This window comes from Triticum dicoccoides, chromosome 2A, assembly GCF_002162155.2.
Source record: "Triticum dicoccoides isolate Atlit2015 ecotype Zavitan chromosome 2A, WEW_v2.0, whole genome shotgun sequence".
Lineage (NCBI taxonomy): Eukaryota > Viridiplantae > Streptophyta > Magnoliopsida > Poales > Poaceae > Triticum > Triticum dicoccoides.
In genome coordinates this window covers 406,578,975-406,596,580 of record NC_041382.1, presented here as the reverse complement: position 1 = coordinate 406,596,580, position 17,606 = coordinate 406,578,975, and the positions used below count along the sequence as shown (strand labels likewise).

At 41.3% G+C, this 17,606-nt stretch overlaps 1 protein-coding gene across 1 annotated transcript; it reads right to left on the bottom strand.

The window, feature by feature from the left end:
* Positions 1–225: 225 nt before the first annotated feature.
* On the bottom strand, positions 226–1,144 carry LOC119359408 (protein C2-DOMAIN ABA-RELATED 5-like). The gene is made up of 2 exons (XM_037625613.1): positions 793–1,144; positions 226–685 (listed from the first exon to the last, which is right to left on the bottom strand). The coding sequence occupies exons 1-2, from the start codon at positions 1,006–1,008 to the stop codon at positions 389–391; spliced, it is 513 nt and encodes a 170-aa protein (XP_037481510.1). The 5' UTR covers positions 1,009–1,144; the 3' UTR covers positions 226–388.
* Positions 1,145–17,606: the final 16,462 nt, after the last annotated feature.

Below are 17,606 nucleotides of genomic sequence, written 5' to 3'. Positions count from 1 at the left end.
CCATATACGGTGCCATATCGACGCACTTTACGTCTATAGACCAGATTAGCACCGTATTTGCACGTTCGTGCCAAGTTTTAGAACCAATTAAGTAAACGTCCATGGCAAGTTAAAGCACCGCTGGTGTATTTACCTCTTCTTTTTTTTGTTAGAGAGGCCTTAGTATTAACATGATAGGTATGGTATGAATCGATCAATAACCGGATAAAAAATACGCCCCGAAGAACACATGAAAATTGACGCTGTGCATGCATGCATGACTAAATGTAGAAATTGACACAAACTTAACATGGATCGACCATCCAGCAAAACATGGATGCATGACGAAATTAATCAACACAAAATAAACATGGGTCAGTCATTGAGCTGCCATGTAATTAAGGATCGATCATAATGATGGTATTTTGACCCATCGGAGCTGGAGGTGGATGATGCCGGTGGCGACGTTCCTGAGCTTGAGCAGCGCGTCCTGCACCACCTGCCCTTCCTCCCACACGATGCTGCTCTCATCCGCCAGGCAGCAGCTCCCTCCGGCGCCGCCACGGTGAGGCCGCACAGTGCGCACCACGGTGCCGCTCCGGATGTCCTCCAGGTCCATCCGGGCCATCTGCAGCAGCGGCTCCAGGTCCACCTCCGCGTCCCCCATCTTATCGTCCTTGCTGAACTTGTCCTTGTCGAACACCTCCTGCGTACATATCCATGCGCAAGTACGTTAGGATTCACGTAACTAAGTTGTATGCATGCAGCATGCGGCGAAAACATCTATATGACCATTCAACTTCTTCAACTTACTATCTTGATCGATGTTGTTGGATTCGTGACGGCGAGGGTGAGATCCTTGTTCCAGACCGGGTTCACCGTCTTCTTGATGACGTTCGTCATCACCTTCTGGTTGTCCAGCTCAAGCACGACGTAGGGGTCGCTGCCGTTGGCATCACAGTTCACGAGGTTGATCCCTCGCAGCACCCGCACGCTCAGCATCCCCGGCGGCACCGGCTCCGACGTCATCTCGATTGCTCTATTGCTAATTGTCGTTGTTGATCTGATCTTGGAATGTGTGCACGCCAATTCTCGTTTGTTCTTGTTAGAGGCACAAAATGATCACCAAAATGATGTGGGAATGTAGACATGCATGGCATGCTAGCCTCTGGTGTAATGATTCGTTGGCCGTGTCTTCTGGAACTTTGTGTTATTTGTACTCTGCTATTTTAGGACGCTTTCGTGCATCTGCAAAAATCTAGCACTTCCGAGTCCTCACGTCACATTGTTGTGCCGAAAATGCCACATCAACATTCTGGTGTGTCGTGGTTGCGGTTGTGACCTACTCCCTTCGTTCGGTGAAGAGTGTACGTTTGGCTTCAAATTTGTTCATAAAAGAGTGTACATCTATTTTTCCAATACACTTTAAGTAGAAAAAAAATTCTTCTCTCTCACCGCACGGTAATCAAGACCAAAAACATTGTACACATAGTCTTCTTAATTTCTAGAGATAATATCACCGGAAATCATAGAACTTGCACTCTATGTTCAGTTTGATGTTAGAATTATGAAAATACGAAATTGCAGTCACTTAATTTGACTCAAGCGTGCACATATGGTCACAAAATACATATGTAGGCGTATTCGTGTTTATGGCCCACCTGTCAGTGAGTGAAAACTCTTGGATGACGCATTTTTGCATAAAACATCCTTGTATTTTTTTCGGGGAAAAGGAAAGAACTGCAATGATTTTTTCCACTAAGTTCCCTCACATTTTTTGTAATTCACAGAAAAATGAACCACAGTACTGAGCAGCATAGCAAATCAATATGTATTGAACGATGGCCCACAATGTTATTTCAGAATAAAAATTAACACAAAAAAATTGTAGAAGCCAGGTCTCGTATCCACACGACCAGAGCCTAGAAAATAAGCCGCGCTAGCCACTAAAACGTGCAAAATTTACATGTTGAATATGCATGCCAAGAAAAATGTACTAGAATAAAGGCGCTCGTGAAGCTGGAATGGCCTATGGCCAGTGCACCCCATTTTGCACTTGTTCTTTTTTTTGGAAATTTGTATATAGCATGTAATTATAATTTCAGCAATAAAAATAATCTTCAGATAATCGCCTGTTATAAATATTGTACATACAAACTAAATAATCTACTTTTAAAATTCTCCCTCTATTATTTAAAAAATATTTATACAATTAAAGTAATATTTATGAATTATAAAAAAAATTATAAATAAAAATGTTCATAATTTAGAATTTAAACTTTTCATATGAATATTCATTTGTGTATAATATATAAATTATAATTTTTTAAATATAAGTCATGAGTAAAAATTATACACAAGTGAATAGTGAAAATTCTTAGTAAATGTTTTTACTCATCTTTAGTATGTTGAAATATAAGCCGTGAATGTATAACTTTTAATGAATTTATTAGACGTACTTATTTAATAAACTATTTAATATCCATATTTTTATATAATACACAGGTATATAATTAAAATTTTCTATTAGAATAATCATTGTCTATATGTATAGTATTTTTAACACACAAGTATTTGAACAAAAAAAATTTACTTACATTTTTTCTAGGAAATATAAAAAAATTGTAAGGGAATCGTGCAAAAATGCGTCGCTATGATTGGCTTTTGCCGGGAATAATAAAATACAAAGGTGTTTTGTGCAAAAATGCTTTGATCTAGAGGCCTCACTTACTGATAGGTAGGTCCATACACATGGATACGCCTGCATAGGTATTTTGTGACTGTATGTGCACGCTTGAGTTAAGTTAAGTGACTGTAATTCCGTATTTTCAAAGTTCTAGGACCAAACTGAACGTCGAGCGCAAGTTGTGTGACTCCCTGTGATATTACCTCTAATTTCTATATGCACTTAGCTCATTGGGGGTTATGTAATTAAAGATGAAAGAGATGGTGACTTATACCTTTCCAATGCATTTTTTACTCCACACCATAATTTGCCCTAAAGTTTCTAGATGCATACTTTTCACCGGACGGAGGAAATATTGTGCTACATTGCGTCTATTCAGGAACCCTTCTACCAACATTTTCAAGTACTAGTGGTCATGCTCCTGTGGCCAAAAAGACTGAGGCCCTTGTGTATAGCAACCTGGGCATGGTTCAGAATGGAGAGGACATCACCGAGCTCGCTCTGGATAACTTAGCAAGTAATTCAAGAATCACCTCCTTGACGACGTGATCGGAGCATGAGGGCTCTGTTCAAGATCGACGATGCCAATATCAATGCAGCTCGACAGTGGTTAGAATGCGCTCGACCACGTCGACACGAAAGCTGCCTGATGCTATTGATTAGGGTTATGTTGTTGTTATGTTAATGCTTCACCAAGGGTTATGCGGGGAGCTAGTCCCGTGCTGTCGAGCCATGTGTGGCTGTTTGTAGGCTGTTTAAGCAAGCCTTTAGCTACTCAATTAGTGCAAGTTTGTACTCTTGCTACGTTTCAACTCTGGCTGATGAGCCGTGTGCTAAGGATCACTTTGTGTCCAAATGATAAAACAACCTGTCAATTTTCTCTACTGGAATGTACAAGGGCCGAAGTACTCTGATCGGCATGCAACGGTCAACGAAACCATCTCTACATCCTCCTATCAAATTGTTTGTCTTCAAGAAAGAAAATTGGATCAGATCGACCAATTCAATGCCGTGTTCCCAAGAGGTATCAGACTCTGCAATTTCGCGTAAAGGCCGACGACCGGCACCAGAGAGGGTCTGCTCATGCTACGGGACGACCATGTTGTGGATATCACCGGCATCACCGCTGCCACATATCACCTTATAGCAATGGTCCATGTCAAGGCTTGAGTCATCCATTTTAAAATTACTTTGGTCTATGGACCGACCACCTCTTCTCTGAAAGAGACTTTCTTCACTAACATCGCAAGCCAAAAACCACCCAATGGAGACTATGGCTGGCCTTGGGCAACTTTTACCAAATTTACCATGCCCGTGATAAGAACAAGCATAACGTCAATAGAAGGAGGATAAATTGGTTCCGCGCCACACTCCATGAGTGCGATCTCAAGGAGATCCATCTTCAGAATAGGCGGTTCACATGGAGTAATGAGAGAAATAACGCGACCATGTGCAAGCTCGAGTCCTTCTCCTGCAATGCCGAATGGGACTTGCAGTTTAGCACCCACATTCTACATGCACTCTCATATTTGTTATCTGGCCACTGTCCACTACTACTCGCTGGCGACAAAGGGCCTCATAGGCGTTGTTCCTTCAAGTTCGAGAATTTATGGGATTCCCTTCCGGGGTTTAACGACGTGGTTGCCAATGGTTGGAATGAGTACAATGAGCATACAAAACCCCGCCAGGTGTTGCACCACAAACTAAAGCAGAGTGGTATTAGGCTCTCGGAGTGGAGTAGAGGTTTATTCTCAATGGCTAAAATCATGCACCGTGCTGCCCTCTTGGTCATCCTTCACCTCGAAATGGCCCAAGACTCACGACAACTTTCTAATGACGAGATAGACCTCTGCTCCATGCTCAAGTGGAGAGCTATCGCCCTGGCGATCCTTGAGAGGGATAAGAAAAAGAAATGTGTGAGAATTTCCAATCTCAAAGTGGGAGACGCAAACACAAATTTTTTTCCATAGCCTAGTTAATGCACGCAAGCGCAAAAACCACATCCATCGTATCAAACACAACCCTTGTTGGGTCACCGAGCATTCTCAAAAGGAAGATGTTGTCCATGATTACTTCTTAATGGTCATGGGTAAAAGGCACCATGGCAACCACATACTTCAACTAGGAGGGGCTAAACCTTGACGCCCGTGATGAATTGGACAACCTCGCAGACCCCATCTCTAAGGAGAAGGTGCGTGAGGCCATCAACCAAATGCCCAATGACAGGGCATATGACCCGGATGGTTTCACCGGCCTTTTCTTCAAAAGATGTTGGGACATAATCAAGCATGATGTTATGAAGGCCATCTTTCTCTTCAGAAGCCCCCACACGACCAACCTACACTGGATCAACTCCTCAATATCGTTCTACTCCCAAAGAAGGATGGGGCCGAGGAAATTTCTGATTACCGCCCAACTAGCCTCAAACACACTATCACCAAGATCATTGCCATGGTTCTCGCCATCTGTCTTAGCCACCACATGCTGCACCTTGTCTCCAACGCTCAAAGTGCTTTCATAAAGACAAGAAGTATCCATGACAATTTCATGTATGTGAGGAATCTTGCATGGAGGCTCCAAAAGTGCAAAACCCCATCGCTCCTCTTCAAGTTGGACATTCAGAAGGCTTTCGATTCAGTCAAATGGGAATACATCATTAACCTCCTTCGTCGTTAGGGGTTCCCAAGCATTTTTCGAGATTGGAACATGATACATCTCCATCATATCTATAATTTTTTATTGTTCCATGCTAATATTATACAACTTTCATATACTTTTGGCAACATTTTATATTATTTTTGGGACTAACATATTGATCCAGTGCCTAGTGTCAGTTCCTGTTTGTTGCATGTTTTTTGTTTTGCAGAATATCCATATCAAACAAAGTCCAAACGCAATAAATTTACAGAGAATTATTTTGGAATACATGTGATTTTTGGGAGGTGGAATTAACGCAAACGGAGGCCAGGGCGCGGCTTCCCCCCTAGCACATGGTGGTGCCTTGTGGGCACCTCGTGAGTCAGTTGGGGCTCTACTTCGGGCGCAAGGAAGCTTATATCTAGAAAAAAATTGTGTTAAAATCCTAGCGCAATCAGAGTTACGGATCTCCGGATATTTAAGAAATGATTTTTGTCCAGAAAACAAGAACGCAAAAGAGAAGATAACAGAGAGAGAGAGAGAGAGATCCAATCAAGGAGGGGCTCTCGCCCCTTCTCCAGCATGGAGGCCATGGACCAGAGGGGGAACCCTCCTCCCATCTAGGGGGGAGGCCAAGGAAGAAGAAGGAGGAGGAGGGGGGCTCTCTCTCCCTCTCTCCCGGTGGCGCTGGAGTGCCGCCGGGGCAAGGATCGTGACAGTGATCTACACCAACAACCTTGCTACCATCAACACCAACTTTCTCCCCCTCTATGCAGCGCCCGCTGCAATTCTCTAATTAAACCTGGTGCTCAACACTATATATTATTATCCAATGATATGTGGTTATCCTATGATGTTTGAGTAGATCTGTTTTGTCCTATGGGTTGATTGATGATCATGATTGGTTTGAGTTGTATACTTTATTTTGATGTTGTCCTATGGTGCCCTCTGTGTCACGCAAACATGAGGGATCCCCGCTATAGGTTGTTGCAATACGTTCATGATTCACTTATGTTGGGTGGCGTGAGTGACGCAAGCACAAGCCCGAGTAAGTGGGTTGTTGCGTATGGGAGTAAAGAGGACTTGACATTTAATGCTATGGTTGGGTTTTACCTTAATGATGTTTGGTAGTTGTGAATGCTTGCTAGAGTTGCAATCATAAGTGCATATGATCCAAGTACGAAAATTATGTTAACTCATGTCTCTCACTCTTATAAAATTGCAATAATGATCACCGGTCTAGTTATCAATCACCTAGGGACAAATGACTTTCTTGTGTGACAAAAGCTATCTACTTTTATTATCTTGCAATTTGTTCATAGTTTTATTCTCGCAAAGTACTTCTAGTTTTATTCTCGTTCTAGGTAAAGCAAACGTTAAGTGTGCATAGAGTTGTACTAGTAGTCGATAGAACTTGAGGGAATATTTGTTCTACCTTTAGCTCCACGTTGGGTTCGACAATCACTCTTATTTATCAAAAAAGTCTACAAATGACCCCCATACTTGTAGGTTATCAAGAGCTTTTTCTGGCGCCGTTGCCGAGGAGCAATAGCATGGGGTGAATATTCTCATGTGTGCTTGTTTGCTTTATCACTAAGTAGTTTTTATTTTCTGTTCTAAGTTGTTTTATATCTTTAGTTATGGATATGGAACACGAAATGCCAAAAAATTAGTTGTACTTGCTACTCATGGAGATGGGGAACCTCCTAAAACCCTCGATGCTCGTTATGTGAAAAATATTAAACACTACTTTGATAATCCTGAGAAAACCCCATTCAACTTGATAATGGGAGACACATTGGATCAACGTGAATACTTTAGGGATTATCGCTTGACGCGAAAAGGGAAACTGTTATGGTATTAAATTCATATGTTGCATGGGTATGCTCAGGATCTATGCTTGAGATTATACTTGTTGCTCTAGGATGAAGGCTCCACACCTTCCCTTTTCATGCAAATTTAACGACAATGAAACCTTAGCTTCTTATGCTAATGGTAGATATGATTACTATCATGTGGAACGAATAGAAGAATTTATTGCTTTTAAGGGTGCTTATGAAATTGAATATTTGTTTGAAAAGTATGAAGATTATGATGATGCTATTTATAGACCTGAAAATTTTGCTATACTTAAATATTGCTATGAGAACTATGAATATAATAACGATAGTAATCAATTTATTGAGGAAGTCTCCGCTGTCCAAGAAGAGATTAATATTTTGCAGGAATCTATGGAAGAAGAAATTGATGAAACTGTGAGCTCATTAGATGAAAATGACGAGGAGGAGAGCGAAGAACAAAAGGAGGAAGAGCGGATTACCTACCCGTGCCCACCTTCTAATGAGAGTAACTCTTCATCCCATACATTGTTTAATTTCCGTTCGTGCTTACTAAAGGATGAATGCTACGATAATTGCTATGATCATGTTAATTCATTTGAAATATCCCTTTTTGATGAACTTGATGCTTGCTATGCTTGTGGCCAAGATGACAATATGAATTATGCTTACAGAGATGAACTTGCTATAGTTCCTTATGTTAAGAATGAAATTGTTGGTATTGCACCCACACATGATAGTCCTATTATCTTTTTGAATTCTCCCAACTACACTATATCGGAGAAGTTTGCTCTTATGAAGGATTATATTGATGGGTTTCGTCTTACCGTTACACATGATAATTTTTGTGAATATAATATGCATGTGCTTGCTGATCCTACTTGCAATTATTATGAGAGAGGAACTACATCTCCGCTTCTCTATGTTTCCAACATAATAAAATTGCAAGAAACTGCTTATGCTATGTATTGGCCTTTACTTGTTGTGCATGAATTGTTATTTTATGACATGCCGATGCATATGAAAAGAGTTAGACTTCGTTGTTGCATGATATATGTTGCTTTGTGCTCACTACTAAATTATAAATCATTGCTAACTAAAATTGGCTTTGTATACCTTGGGATCTAGGTGGATCGATTACTTAAGCACTTTATGCCTAACTTAATGGCTTAGAAAGCGCTGCCAGGGAGACAGCCCAGAAGTTTTAGAGAGTCATTTTATTCTATTGTGTGCTTTTATAAAGTTTAAAAACAAAAAATATAGAGGGGAACCTAAAGCTTTTTCAAAAAAAGTGAAAGTGAGAGAGACGAGCATTGTTAAAGTGGGAGCTAGCCTTGAAGTTTGTTCATGCCCATGGAAACTTTGTGAACCTTGATCATGGAAACTTTTCAAGAAAAATAATGATCCCCTTGTAGAAATCCATTGTATTATAAAAATAATGTTCCAAGATTTGCCTTTAGGATGATTAGATTGCTTGTTTGGTACGTGTGGTGCAAAAACAGAAACTTTTGCTGTAGTGCGTGAATTTACATTTTTTACCGGGACGTGTAAAAAATCTGAAATTTTTACATAGTACTGCTAGGAAAATTGTTTATTTTGTCCTATTTTTTCAGAACTTTTGGAGTTACGTAAGTATGGTCAATGTTAAAATTGCTACACACAGTCCTGTTTAAGACATATTCTGTTTTTGGTGCATTATTTTGCTTGTTTTGATGGAACTATGGAGTGTATTGATGACCCACAAGTATAGGGGATCAATTGTAGCTCTTTTCGATAAGTAAGAGTGTCGAACCCAACAAGGAGCATAAGGAAATGACAAGTGGTTTTCAGCAAGGTAATGTCTGCAAGTGCTGAAATTGTAAGTAACAGAGTAGTTCGATAGCAAGATATTTTGTAACGAGCAAGTAATGATAATAGTAATAAATGTGCAGCAAGGTAGGCCAATCCTTTTGAGGCAAAGGACATGCCAAAACGGTCTCTTGTAGTAAGCAAAGCATTCTTGAGGGTACACGGGAGTTTCATCTAGTCACTTTCATCATGTTGATTCGATTCGTGTTCGCTACTTTGATAATTTGGTATGTGGGTGGACCGGTGGTTAGGTGTTGTTCTTACTTGAACAAACCTCCTACTTATGATTAACCCCCTCACAAGAATCCGCAACTACGAGAAAAGTATTAAGGATAAATCCTAACCATAGCATTAAACTTTTGGATCCAATCGGTCCCTTATTATGACGCCCGGATATTTAAGATACAGTAACCACCTGCTAATGGTTCCATGTCATCACATTACTGTTGCTAATCCTCACTTGATCCAAATCACTATTCAAATTCATATTCATATTAAAGTCTAAGATTCAAATTTCTCAAACATGCAAACTAAAATGTTCAAGTTTGGCAAATATTTCATAACTAATTATGGTGGTGACCCAACACTTTTGCAAAGTATCTAAATGCCCTAAAATAATTGAAACAGTGGCTTGAATAATTATATAAATGCCTTTTATAATATGTAAGATATCAAACTAATTTATTTGAGTCCCAAACTTTTTAGGGAAGAGGTATAAATAGTAACACTACTTTAGGAAATGGATTTATAATTATAGGACTAAAAGAGTAAAAGAAACTAAATTAAAATAGTAGTTAAAATAAATAAGTAAACAAACAAAGCAAACAAAAAGAAAAGCCCCTCCCCTCCCCCCCGGGCCACTTGGCCTAGTTGGCCTGCTGCCCCAACAGCCCACATCCACCCCTCCTGCTACCTCGCTACAGTGAGGGCAGGGGGCGTGGACGCCATCCGTTGGCCGACCGACGTCGTGGAGGCCATCCACGGCCTCCCTCTCACCTACATCTACCTCCCAATGCCCGAACCCTAGCGACCCATTCCCTCCTTCCTACCCTATCCCCATGCCCTCACTCTCTTCCCTCTCTGGCTCTCTCTCCCGCGACCGTCTATGAGCGCCCGAGAACGCCGACGAGTACCACCGCGGCCACTGTCCACCGCTCGCCTCGCCGACGAGTCCAGAAGAATTGTAGTGTCGTCCGCATCATCTACGCCGAGCCAAATGATGCCGGGTGTCCTGCATCACCGTCTTCCTCCTCGGCCATCGGAGGTCGCCGCCGAGAATCCGACGTCCCCGAGCCTCCCCGAGCACGCTGTGCACCCATATAGGCGAAATGTGAGCATCCTCCTCCGCCCCGCTTTTCCCCTCGCTCCCGACGCTGTAGGTCGCCGCCCAATCTTCCATGACTCGAGCTACGCCCGTCGCGCCCGAGCACATGCTCGCCGCGGCTCTCACTGTGCTCACCTGCCGTGCACCGCGCCCCCTAGTGTGCGCCCTAGTGCGCTGCGCGCCATGACATTGTCCCTGCCCGCTGCTCTGCTTTGCACCCTTCCTACGACACCCTTGCTCGCCCGACCGCCCACGTGCCCGGCTGCGCGGCGCTGCGCCCGACCACACCCGCGCCTGCAGCCGCTGCGCGCCTCCCCGCACCCAAACCCGCCGTCACGCAGCCGTCGTTGCCACGCGCGCCTCCCCTAGCCGCTACGCGTCGTCTCGCCTCTCCATCAGCCATCTTGTCTTTCTCCCCGCGTCGCCCCCCAGCTTTGCTTGTCGCCCGCAGCGCCCCGCTGCCCCAGCTCTCCCTGCCACTGCTCGTGTCGCTGCACCGTCCGCCGCGCCTCCCATGCTCACCGCCTACAGTGGTTGCCGGCGCTGCGCCGGCCTCACCCCGCACCCGGGCGGGTTTGGCCTCCGCCTGGGGCAGCGTCCGCCCCGTTAACCGCCCGCTCCAGTGGCCTAATGGGCCTCTGAGCAGTGAGGCCCACCCCCCTGTGAAAAACAAAAAGAAGGATTTTTAGAAAATAATAATAAATAAAAATATAATTAATTAATTGATTAATTAACTTAATTAATTAATTATGTTTAACTTAACTAATTGCTAGTTAGTCTAATTAGTCATCTAATTAGCTGGTGTGTGAATGACAGGGGGCCCCACCCCTTATTGACCAGTCAAACGTTGACTGGTCAACTGGGACCCCCTAGACCCACATGTCACCCTCTGGTACACTTCTGTGTACACATATCTGGGTGCACCTAGCATTTACTCATTATTTTTCAAATTAATATTAATTTCAGAATGTTGCTAAAACTTTAGAAATTCGTAGAAAATAATCCGTAGCTCGGATGAAAATACTTTAGACATGAAAGTTGCTCAGAACGACGAGACGAATCTGATTGCACGGTCCGTTCATCTGCCACATGTCCCTAGCATAGCAAACATGCAACTTTCCACCTCCGTTTCATCTGTCCAAAAATGCCAAACTTCGGGGAAACATTCCCGGATGTTCTCCCCCTTCGTCGGAATCGTGTAGCACCGCGGTAAAACACCCCTCACGTAGCTTTTTATCCTGTCATGCATCTGTTGCTTGTATTTACTGTTTCTTCCGCCTCTTCTCTCCGGTAGACCCCGAGGCCGCTGCTGATGCCCCTGTGAACGACTACGTCATTGGCGACCCTTCTTCCCTTTCAGCGGAGCTTCCAGGAAAGCCCCCCTTTGATCATCCCGATATCACCCATTCCATTCTCTCATGCTTGCATTAGATTTTGTTCCTGTAATTGATTGCTCCTATTCTGATGCATAGCCTGCTTTGTACCTGCTATTATGTTACGTACATGCTTATCCTAAATTGCTTAGTATTGGTTGGTTAGTGATCCATCAGTGACCCCCACCTTGTCCTTGTTGCCCATGCTTCATCATTGACGACTTGATCAACGTGATCGACAACCAGAGACCAACACACCACTTCACCCCCCTTAGTTGTACGACTCTGCATAGTTACTATCGAGTGCCGAGGGTGATACCTCGTAAGGCACTCCTGATGATAACTCTGTAGTGCAGCTAATCGATCATGGTCTTCGATGGTGATTCCTCCTTCACCACTCCTGATGATGACTCAGTCGTGCAACCCCTCAAGTGTGAACCTCGAGGGTGATTCCTCCTTCGTTCACCTTGATGGTTATATCGAGTCGAATCCATCGAGGGTGATTCCTTGGGGTTTCCCCCGTGATGTTTGGACACATGGTTACCTTGACTTTACTTGAGACCTTTGTGAAAGTAGGGCGGGCCCGAAGAGCACCCACAAGATAATTACGTGGCACGGCCAGGCATTCTGGGCCCTTGTCGTAAGTCCACGAGACGGGGCGACGGGGTCACATCGATCGTGAGTCTCTGCTCGTCTCCGCAAGCTAATAATACACTATGGTTTGGGTATTTGTTCTGAGTTGGCCTTTGGCCTTTACGCACTAACCACCACGTGAGAATAGTTATGGGCCTCGATGACATAGTACCAACCGAAGCTTAGTCAGACGTGTGATACGTCTCCAATGTATCTATAATTTTTGATTGTTTCATGCTATTATATTATGAATATTGGATGTTTTATAATCATTTTATAGTCATTTATATCATTTTTGGTACTAACCTATTGACATAGTGCCAAGTGCCAGTTGCTGTTTTTTCCATTTTTTTACATCGCAGAAAATCAATACCAAACGGAGTCCAAATGCCATGAAAGTTTATGAAGTTTTTTTATGGACCAGAAGACACGTAATGGGACCTGGCTACGCCGGGGAGGGGGGGTGCTCCGAGGAGAGCACAACCCACCAGGGCGCGCCAGGAGGCCTAGGCGCGCCCTGGTGGGTTGTGTCCACCTCGGGTTCCCCTCGGACAACCTCTTTGCTTTATAAATACCCCAATATTACCAAAACCCTAGGGGAGTCGACGAAATATTCATCCAGTCACCGTAGAGCCCAGAACCACCAGATCCAATCTACACACCATATCGGATGGGGTTCACCACCTCCATTGGTGCCTCTTCGATGATGCGTGAGTAGTTCTTTGTAAACCTTCAGGTCCATAGTTAGTATCTATATGGCTTCCTCTCTCTCATTGAATTCTCAATACAATGGTCTCTTGGAGATCCATATGATGTAATTCTTTTTGCGGCGTGTTTGTTGGGATCGATGAACTTTGAGTTTATGATCAGATCTATCTTTTTATATCCATGAAAGTATTTGAGTTTCTTTGATCTCTTTTATGCATGATCTCTTATAGCCTCGTATTTCTTTTCCAATATTTGGGTTTTTTTGGCCAACTTGATCTATTTATCTTGCAATGGGAAGAGGTGCTCTGTAGTGGGTTCGATCTTATGGTGCTTGGTCCCAGTGACAGAAGGGGAACCGACACGTATGTATCGTTGCTACTAAGGATAAAATGATGGGGTCTATCTCTACATATATAGATCTTGTCTACATCATGTCATTATTCTTTTTGCATTACTCCGTTTCTCCATGAAGTTAATGCACTAGATGCATGCTGGATAGCGGTCGATGTATGGAGTAATAGTAGTAGATGCAGGCAGGAGTCGGTCTACTAATCTTGGACGTGATGCCTATGTAATGATCATTGCCTGGATATTGTCAAGATTATTTGAAGTTCTATCGATTGCCCAACAGTAATTTGTTCACCCACCGTTTGCTATTTTTCTCGAGAGAAGCCACTAGTGAAACCTACGGCCCCCGGGTCTCTTTATCATATTATTTGCCTTTGCGATCTATTTTCCTTTGCTTTTATTTTCAGATCTATTAAACTAGAAGTATAAAAATACCTTGCTGCAATTTATTATTATTTATTTTATTTGGCGTTCGATCTGTCAATCTACTACAATTTATCTCACGTCTGTTTTCCTCTCTTGAAGCGCCGTACCCGGAAGGGATTGACAACCCCTTTAACACTTCGGGTTGCGAGGATTTGTTATCTGTGTGCAGGTGCTGTTTAAGTTGTGTTACTTGGTTCTCCTACATGTTCGATAACCTTGGTTTCACATCTGAGGGAAATACCTACTGCTGTTGTGCTGCATCATCCCTTCCTCTTTGGGGAAATACCGACGTAGCTTCAAGCCGCATCAAAATGAATTTTTGGCGCCATTGCCAGGGAGGATCTTCAACATATACCAGGTTCCTAATTACAAATCTCATCTCCTCGCAATTTACATTATTTGTCATTTTCCTCTCGTTTTCCTCCCCACCACTTCACAAAAATTTGTCATTTTATTCGCCCCTCTTTTTCGTTCACCGTTTTATCGTCAGATCTATCCTTTGCTTGCAATCATGAGTGATTTCGGTATGGCACAAACAGATGATGGCCTAACTCCTAAGAATGGACTTACGGGCAATTCGGATGCTAAAACTTTTATTTTGGGGCAAGGGAATGTTATAGGAAAATAACGTATCCAAGAATTTGTCAATTGTGTGGGAAATTTAAGTCTTGATGATACTCCTATACTTAAAACTACTAGATCTTATGTGGATGCTATTTCAGCACTAGTTCTGAAACTTGAAAGTAAATTTATTCGTACCCATCCTACTTTGCAAAGGTTGTTTTTTGAGCTTCCTGTTATAAAGAATCCTAGGGCTAAAAAGTTGGCCACTCTCATTCTTATGAATGAATTTGACTACATAATACGGGAAGCTAGGGAAATCTTTGTTTTTTATGGTATGAATCATGAGAAACCTGCTATAGATGAAATTCTTGATAGCAGTGACTATGCTTTAAGACATTTGCTTGGGGATAATAAATTCTTTGATGAGAATCTTGAAAAGGAAGTCCCCGTTTTAGATATAATCCAACAGGTTTTCAATAATGTTAATCAACATTACTCTTGGATTGTTGCAGGAAATCAAAAAGGTTATGATGAACACCAACTAAGGAATGCTAAAGTTTCTATGGATAATATGTTTTATGTTGTGTTTATAAAACCCCATGATGGAAATACCTTTGAGAAAATTAAGAAGAAGGATAACAAAACTTAGATCCTTGCTTTATGCCTAGCTAAGGGCATAAAACTATAGCACTTGTTGGGAGGCAACCCAATGAATAAAAAATATTTTTTCTTTTTCTTTCTGTTCTTGTGTGTTAGCACAATTATGCTACTATTATTATTGTGTTTTTTGTTTTTTAACTAGTGTTTGTACCAAGTATAGCCTGTAGGATCTTCTTGGGTGATAGTTGTTTGATCTTGTTGGAAAAAAACCCAGAAACTTTTGCGCTCACGAAATTAATTCTAATTTTTTACCACAGAGCGATAAAATACCCATTCCTTTTGCAGTAGATCAATATAAAAATTTCTAAGTTCTTCCTAAGTTTTCAGAATTTTTGGAGTTACATAAGTATTCGAAATAGTCAGATTGCTACAGACTGTTCTATTTTGACAGATTCTATTTTTCTTTGCATTGTGTGCTTATTTTGATGGCTCTATGGTTTTCTTTGATGAGTTTTGCCATAGAAAAGTTGTAATATAGTAGATATAATTCAAAAACGAAATATGAATTGGTTTGGTACAATAATTATAGTAGTGATTTTCTTTCTTTTACTAACGGATCTCACGAAGGTTTTGTTGAGTTTTGTGTGATTGAAGTTTTCAAGTTTTGGGTTATCTTACGATGGATGAAGGAATAAGGAGTAAGAAGAGCCTAAGCTTGGGGATGCCCAGACATCCCCTGCTATTATCCAAAATAGAGCAAGCAACTAAGCTTGGGGATGCTCCCGAGTGGTATCCCCTATTTCTTCTAACGACCATCGGTATTTTACTCGAAGCTATATTTTTATTCGTCACGTACTATGTGTTTTGCTTGGAGCATCTTGTATGATATGAGTCTTTGCTTGTTTTATTTTGTGTTTTAGGTCTTGATTCCGTGCTGGACACACCTATTTGAGAGAGCCAAAATTATGTCATGACTTGTTAGAATTGCTCTCTAAGCTTCACTTAAATTTTTTTATGAGCTATGGACTTGCTCTAGTGCTTCACTTAGTATTTTTGAAGAAATTCTCTCTTGCTTCACTTATATTTATTTGAGAGTTAGTAAAATTTTCAAGAAATTCTCTCTTGCTTCACTTAAATTAATTTGAGAGAAAGAAAGAAATATTATGCTCATGATCTTCACTTATATTTGTTCGAGCTTGTCAAAAGCAGCACATAAAAATTGGTCCCAAAGTGATAGATATCCAAGAAGGATATAATAAAAACTTTCATGAAGATCATTGGACAAAATAAACTTGATTCTTAGTAATAGTTTTGATATATGATGATGTGATATGTGAGTTATGTTGATGAGTAATTATGCTTTAGTAAGAATATTGGTGTTAAGGTTTGTGATTCCCTATGCAAGCACGAAAGTCAATAATTATGCAATGAAATGGTGCTAATTATGATTAATGCTTGCGTATAAGATTATCCGATTCTTGTTGGTCGCTTCCCAATCTTTTGCTAGCCTTCATTTTGCACTAAGTATGATCTCTACTTGTGCATCCAAAAACCTTTAACCCAGTTTTGCCACATGAGTCAATTATATCTACCTATATGCAGTATTCTTTTGCTGTTGTAAGAAAATTTGTATGCGCCATCTCTAATTTTCAAAATAAACTTCTCTTTTGTGTGTTCGTTTCACTCGCGGAGCGATGAGGGGTGGCTAATTTTTTCCATGCTAGATGTGTTATTCTCAAGATGAGTGTTTATTCACTTGTCATTGCACGAGAGTAAGGCAAAGGTATTAGGGATGCCCAGTCCCGAAATGAAAAATGAATTTATTTTATGTTGTAAAATAATAAATTCCTTGGAAAGTGTTGGTATGGAGGGCAACTGTGGATACGGTTAGCCATGGAAAGTGAAAGTATGGTTGAAAAAGGAATAAACTTTATTTTCTGTTTGGAAACCGCCTATGATATATCTAAGCATGGAAAGTGTTGGGAACACTAAGTCGTTTTCGTTGGTGGGAAGGATACACCTCCCAAAATGTTTTTATCTCTAAGTTTTTCGCTTTGAGCTCCGGCACCTTTACAAATCCCTACTTCCCTCTGTGAAGGGCCTTTCTTTTACTTTATGCAATTTTTATTTTGAATTTGAGTCTCCATCTTCTCTTATAAAAGCACCAACTAGGAGGCAATATGATCGTACTTGAGTATTGTGTGTAGCTAATATGCGTGTGTGTTTCATGAATGGATCAAAGATTGAGCATAATGAGCTAGGAATAACTTATTTTAGCGTTGATATTTTGAAAGACATGGTTGCTTGTTGATATGCTTGAGTATTTAAATTATCATGTAAAAACTAGACTATTGCTTTGAAAAATATAAAAGTCCAAATGTCCATGCTATAAAGAAAGAATATGATATGACATGTTAGGCAGCATTCCACATCAAAAATTCTGTTTTTATCACTTACCTACTCGAGGACGAGTACGAGTTAAGCTTGGCGATGCTGATACATATCCAACGTATCTATATTTTTTGATTGTTCCATGTTGTCATATTATCAATCTTGGATGTTTTATAATCATTTTATATCATTTTTTGGTACTAACCTATTGACATAGTGCGAAGTGCCAGTTGCTGTTTTTTCCATGTTCT

Excerpts from the sequence above, each read along its gene's own strand:
- LOC119359408 (XM_037625613.1), bottom strand. The coding sequence starts at position 1,008 with ATGACGTCGGAGCCGGTGCCGCCGGGGATGCTGAGCGTGCGGGTGCTG. Across the intron at positions 686-792 it reads CAACAACATCGATCAAGATA|GAGGTGTTCGACAAGGACAA; the intron begins GTAAGTTGAAGA and ends ATATGTACGCAG.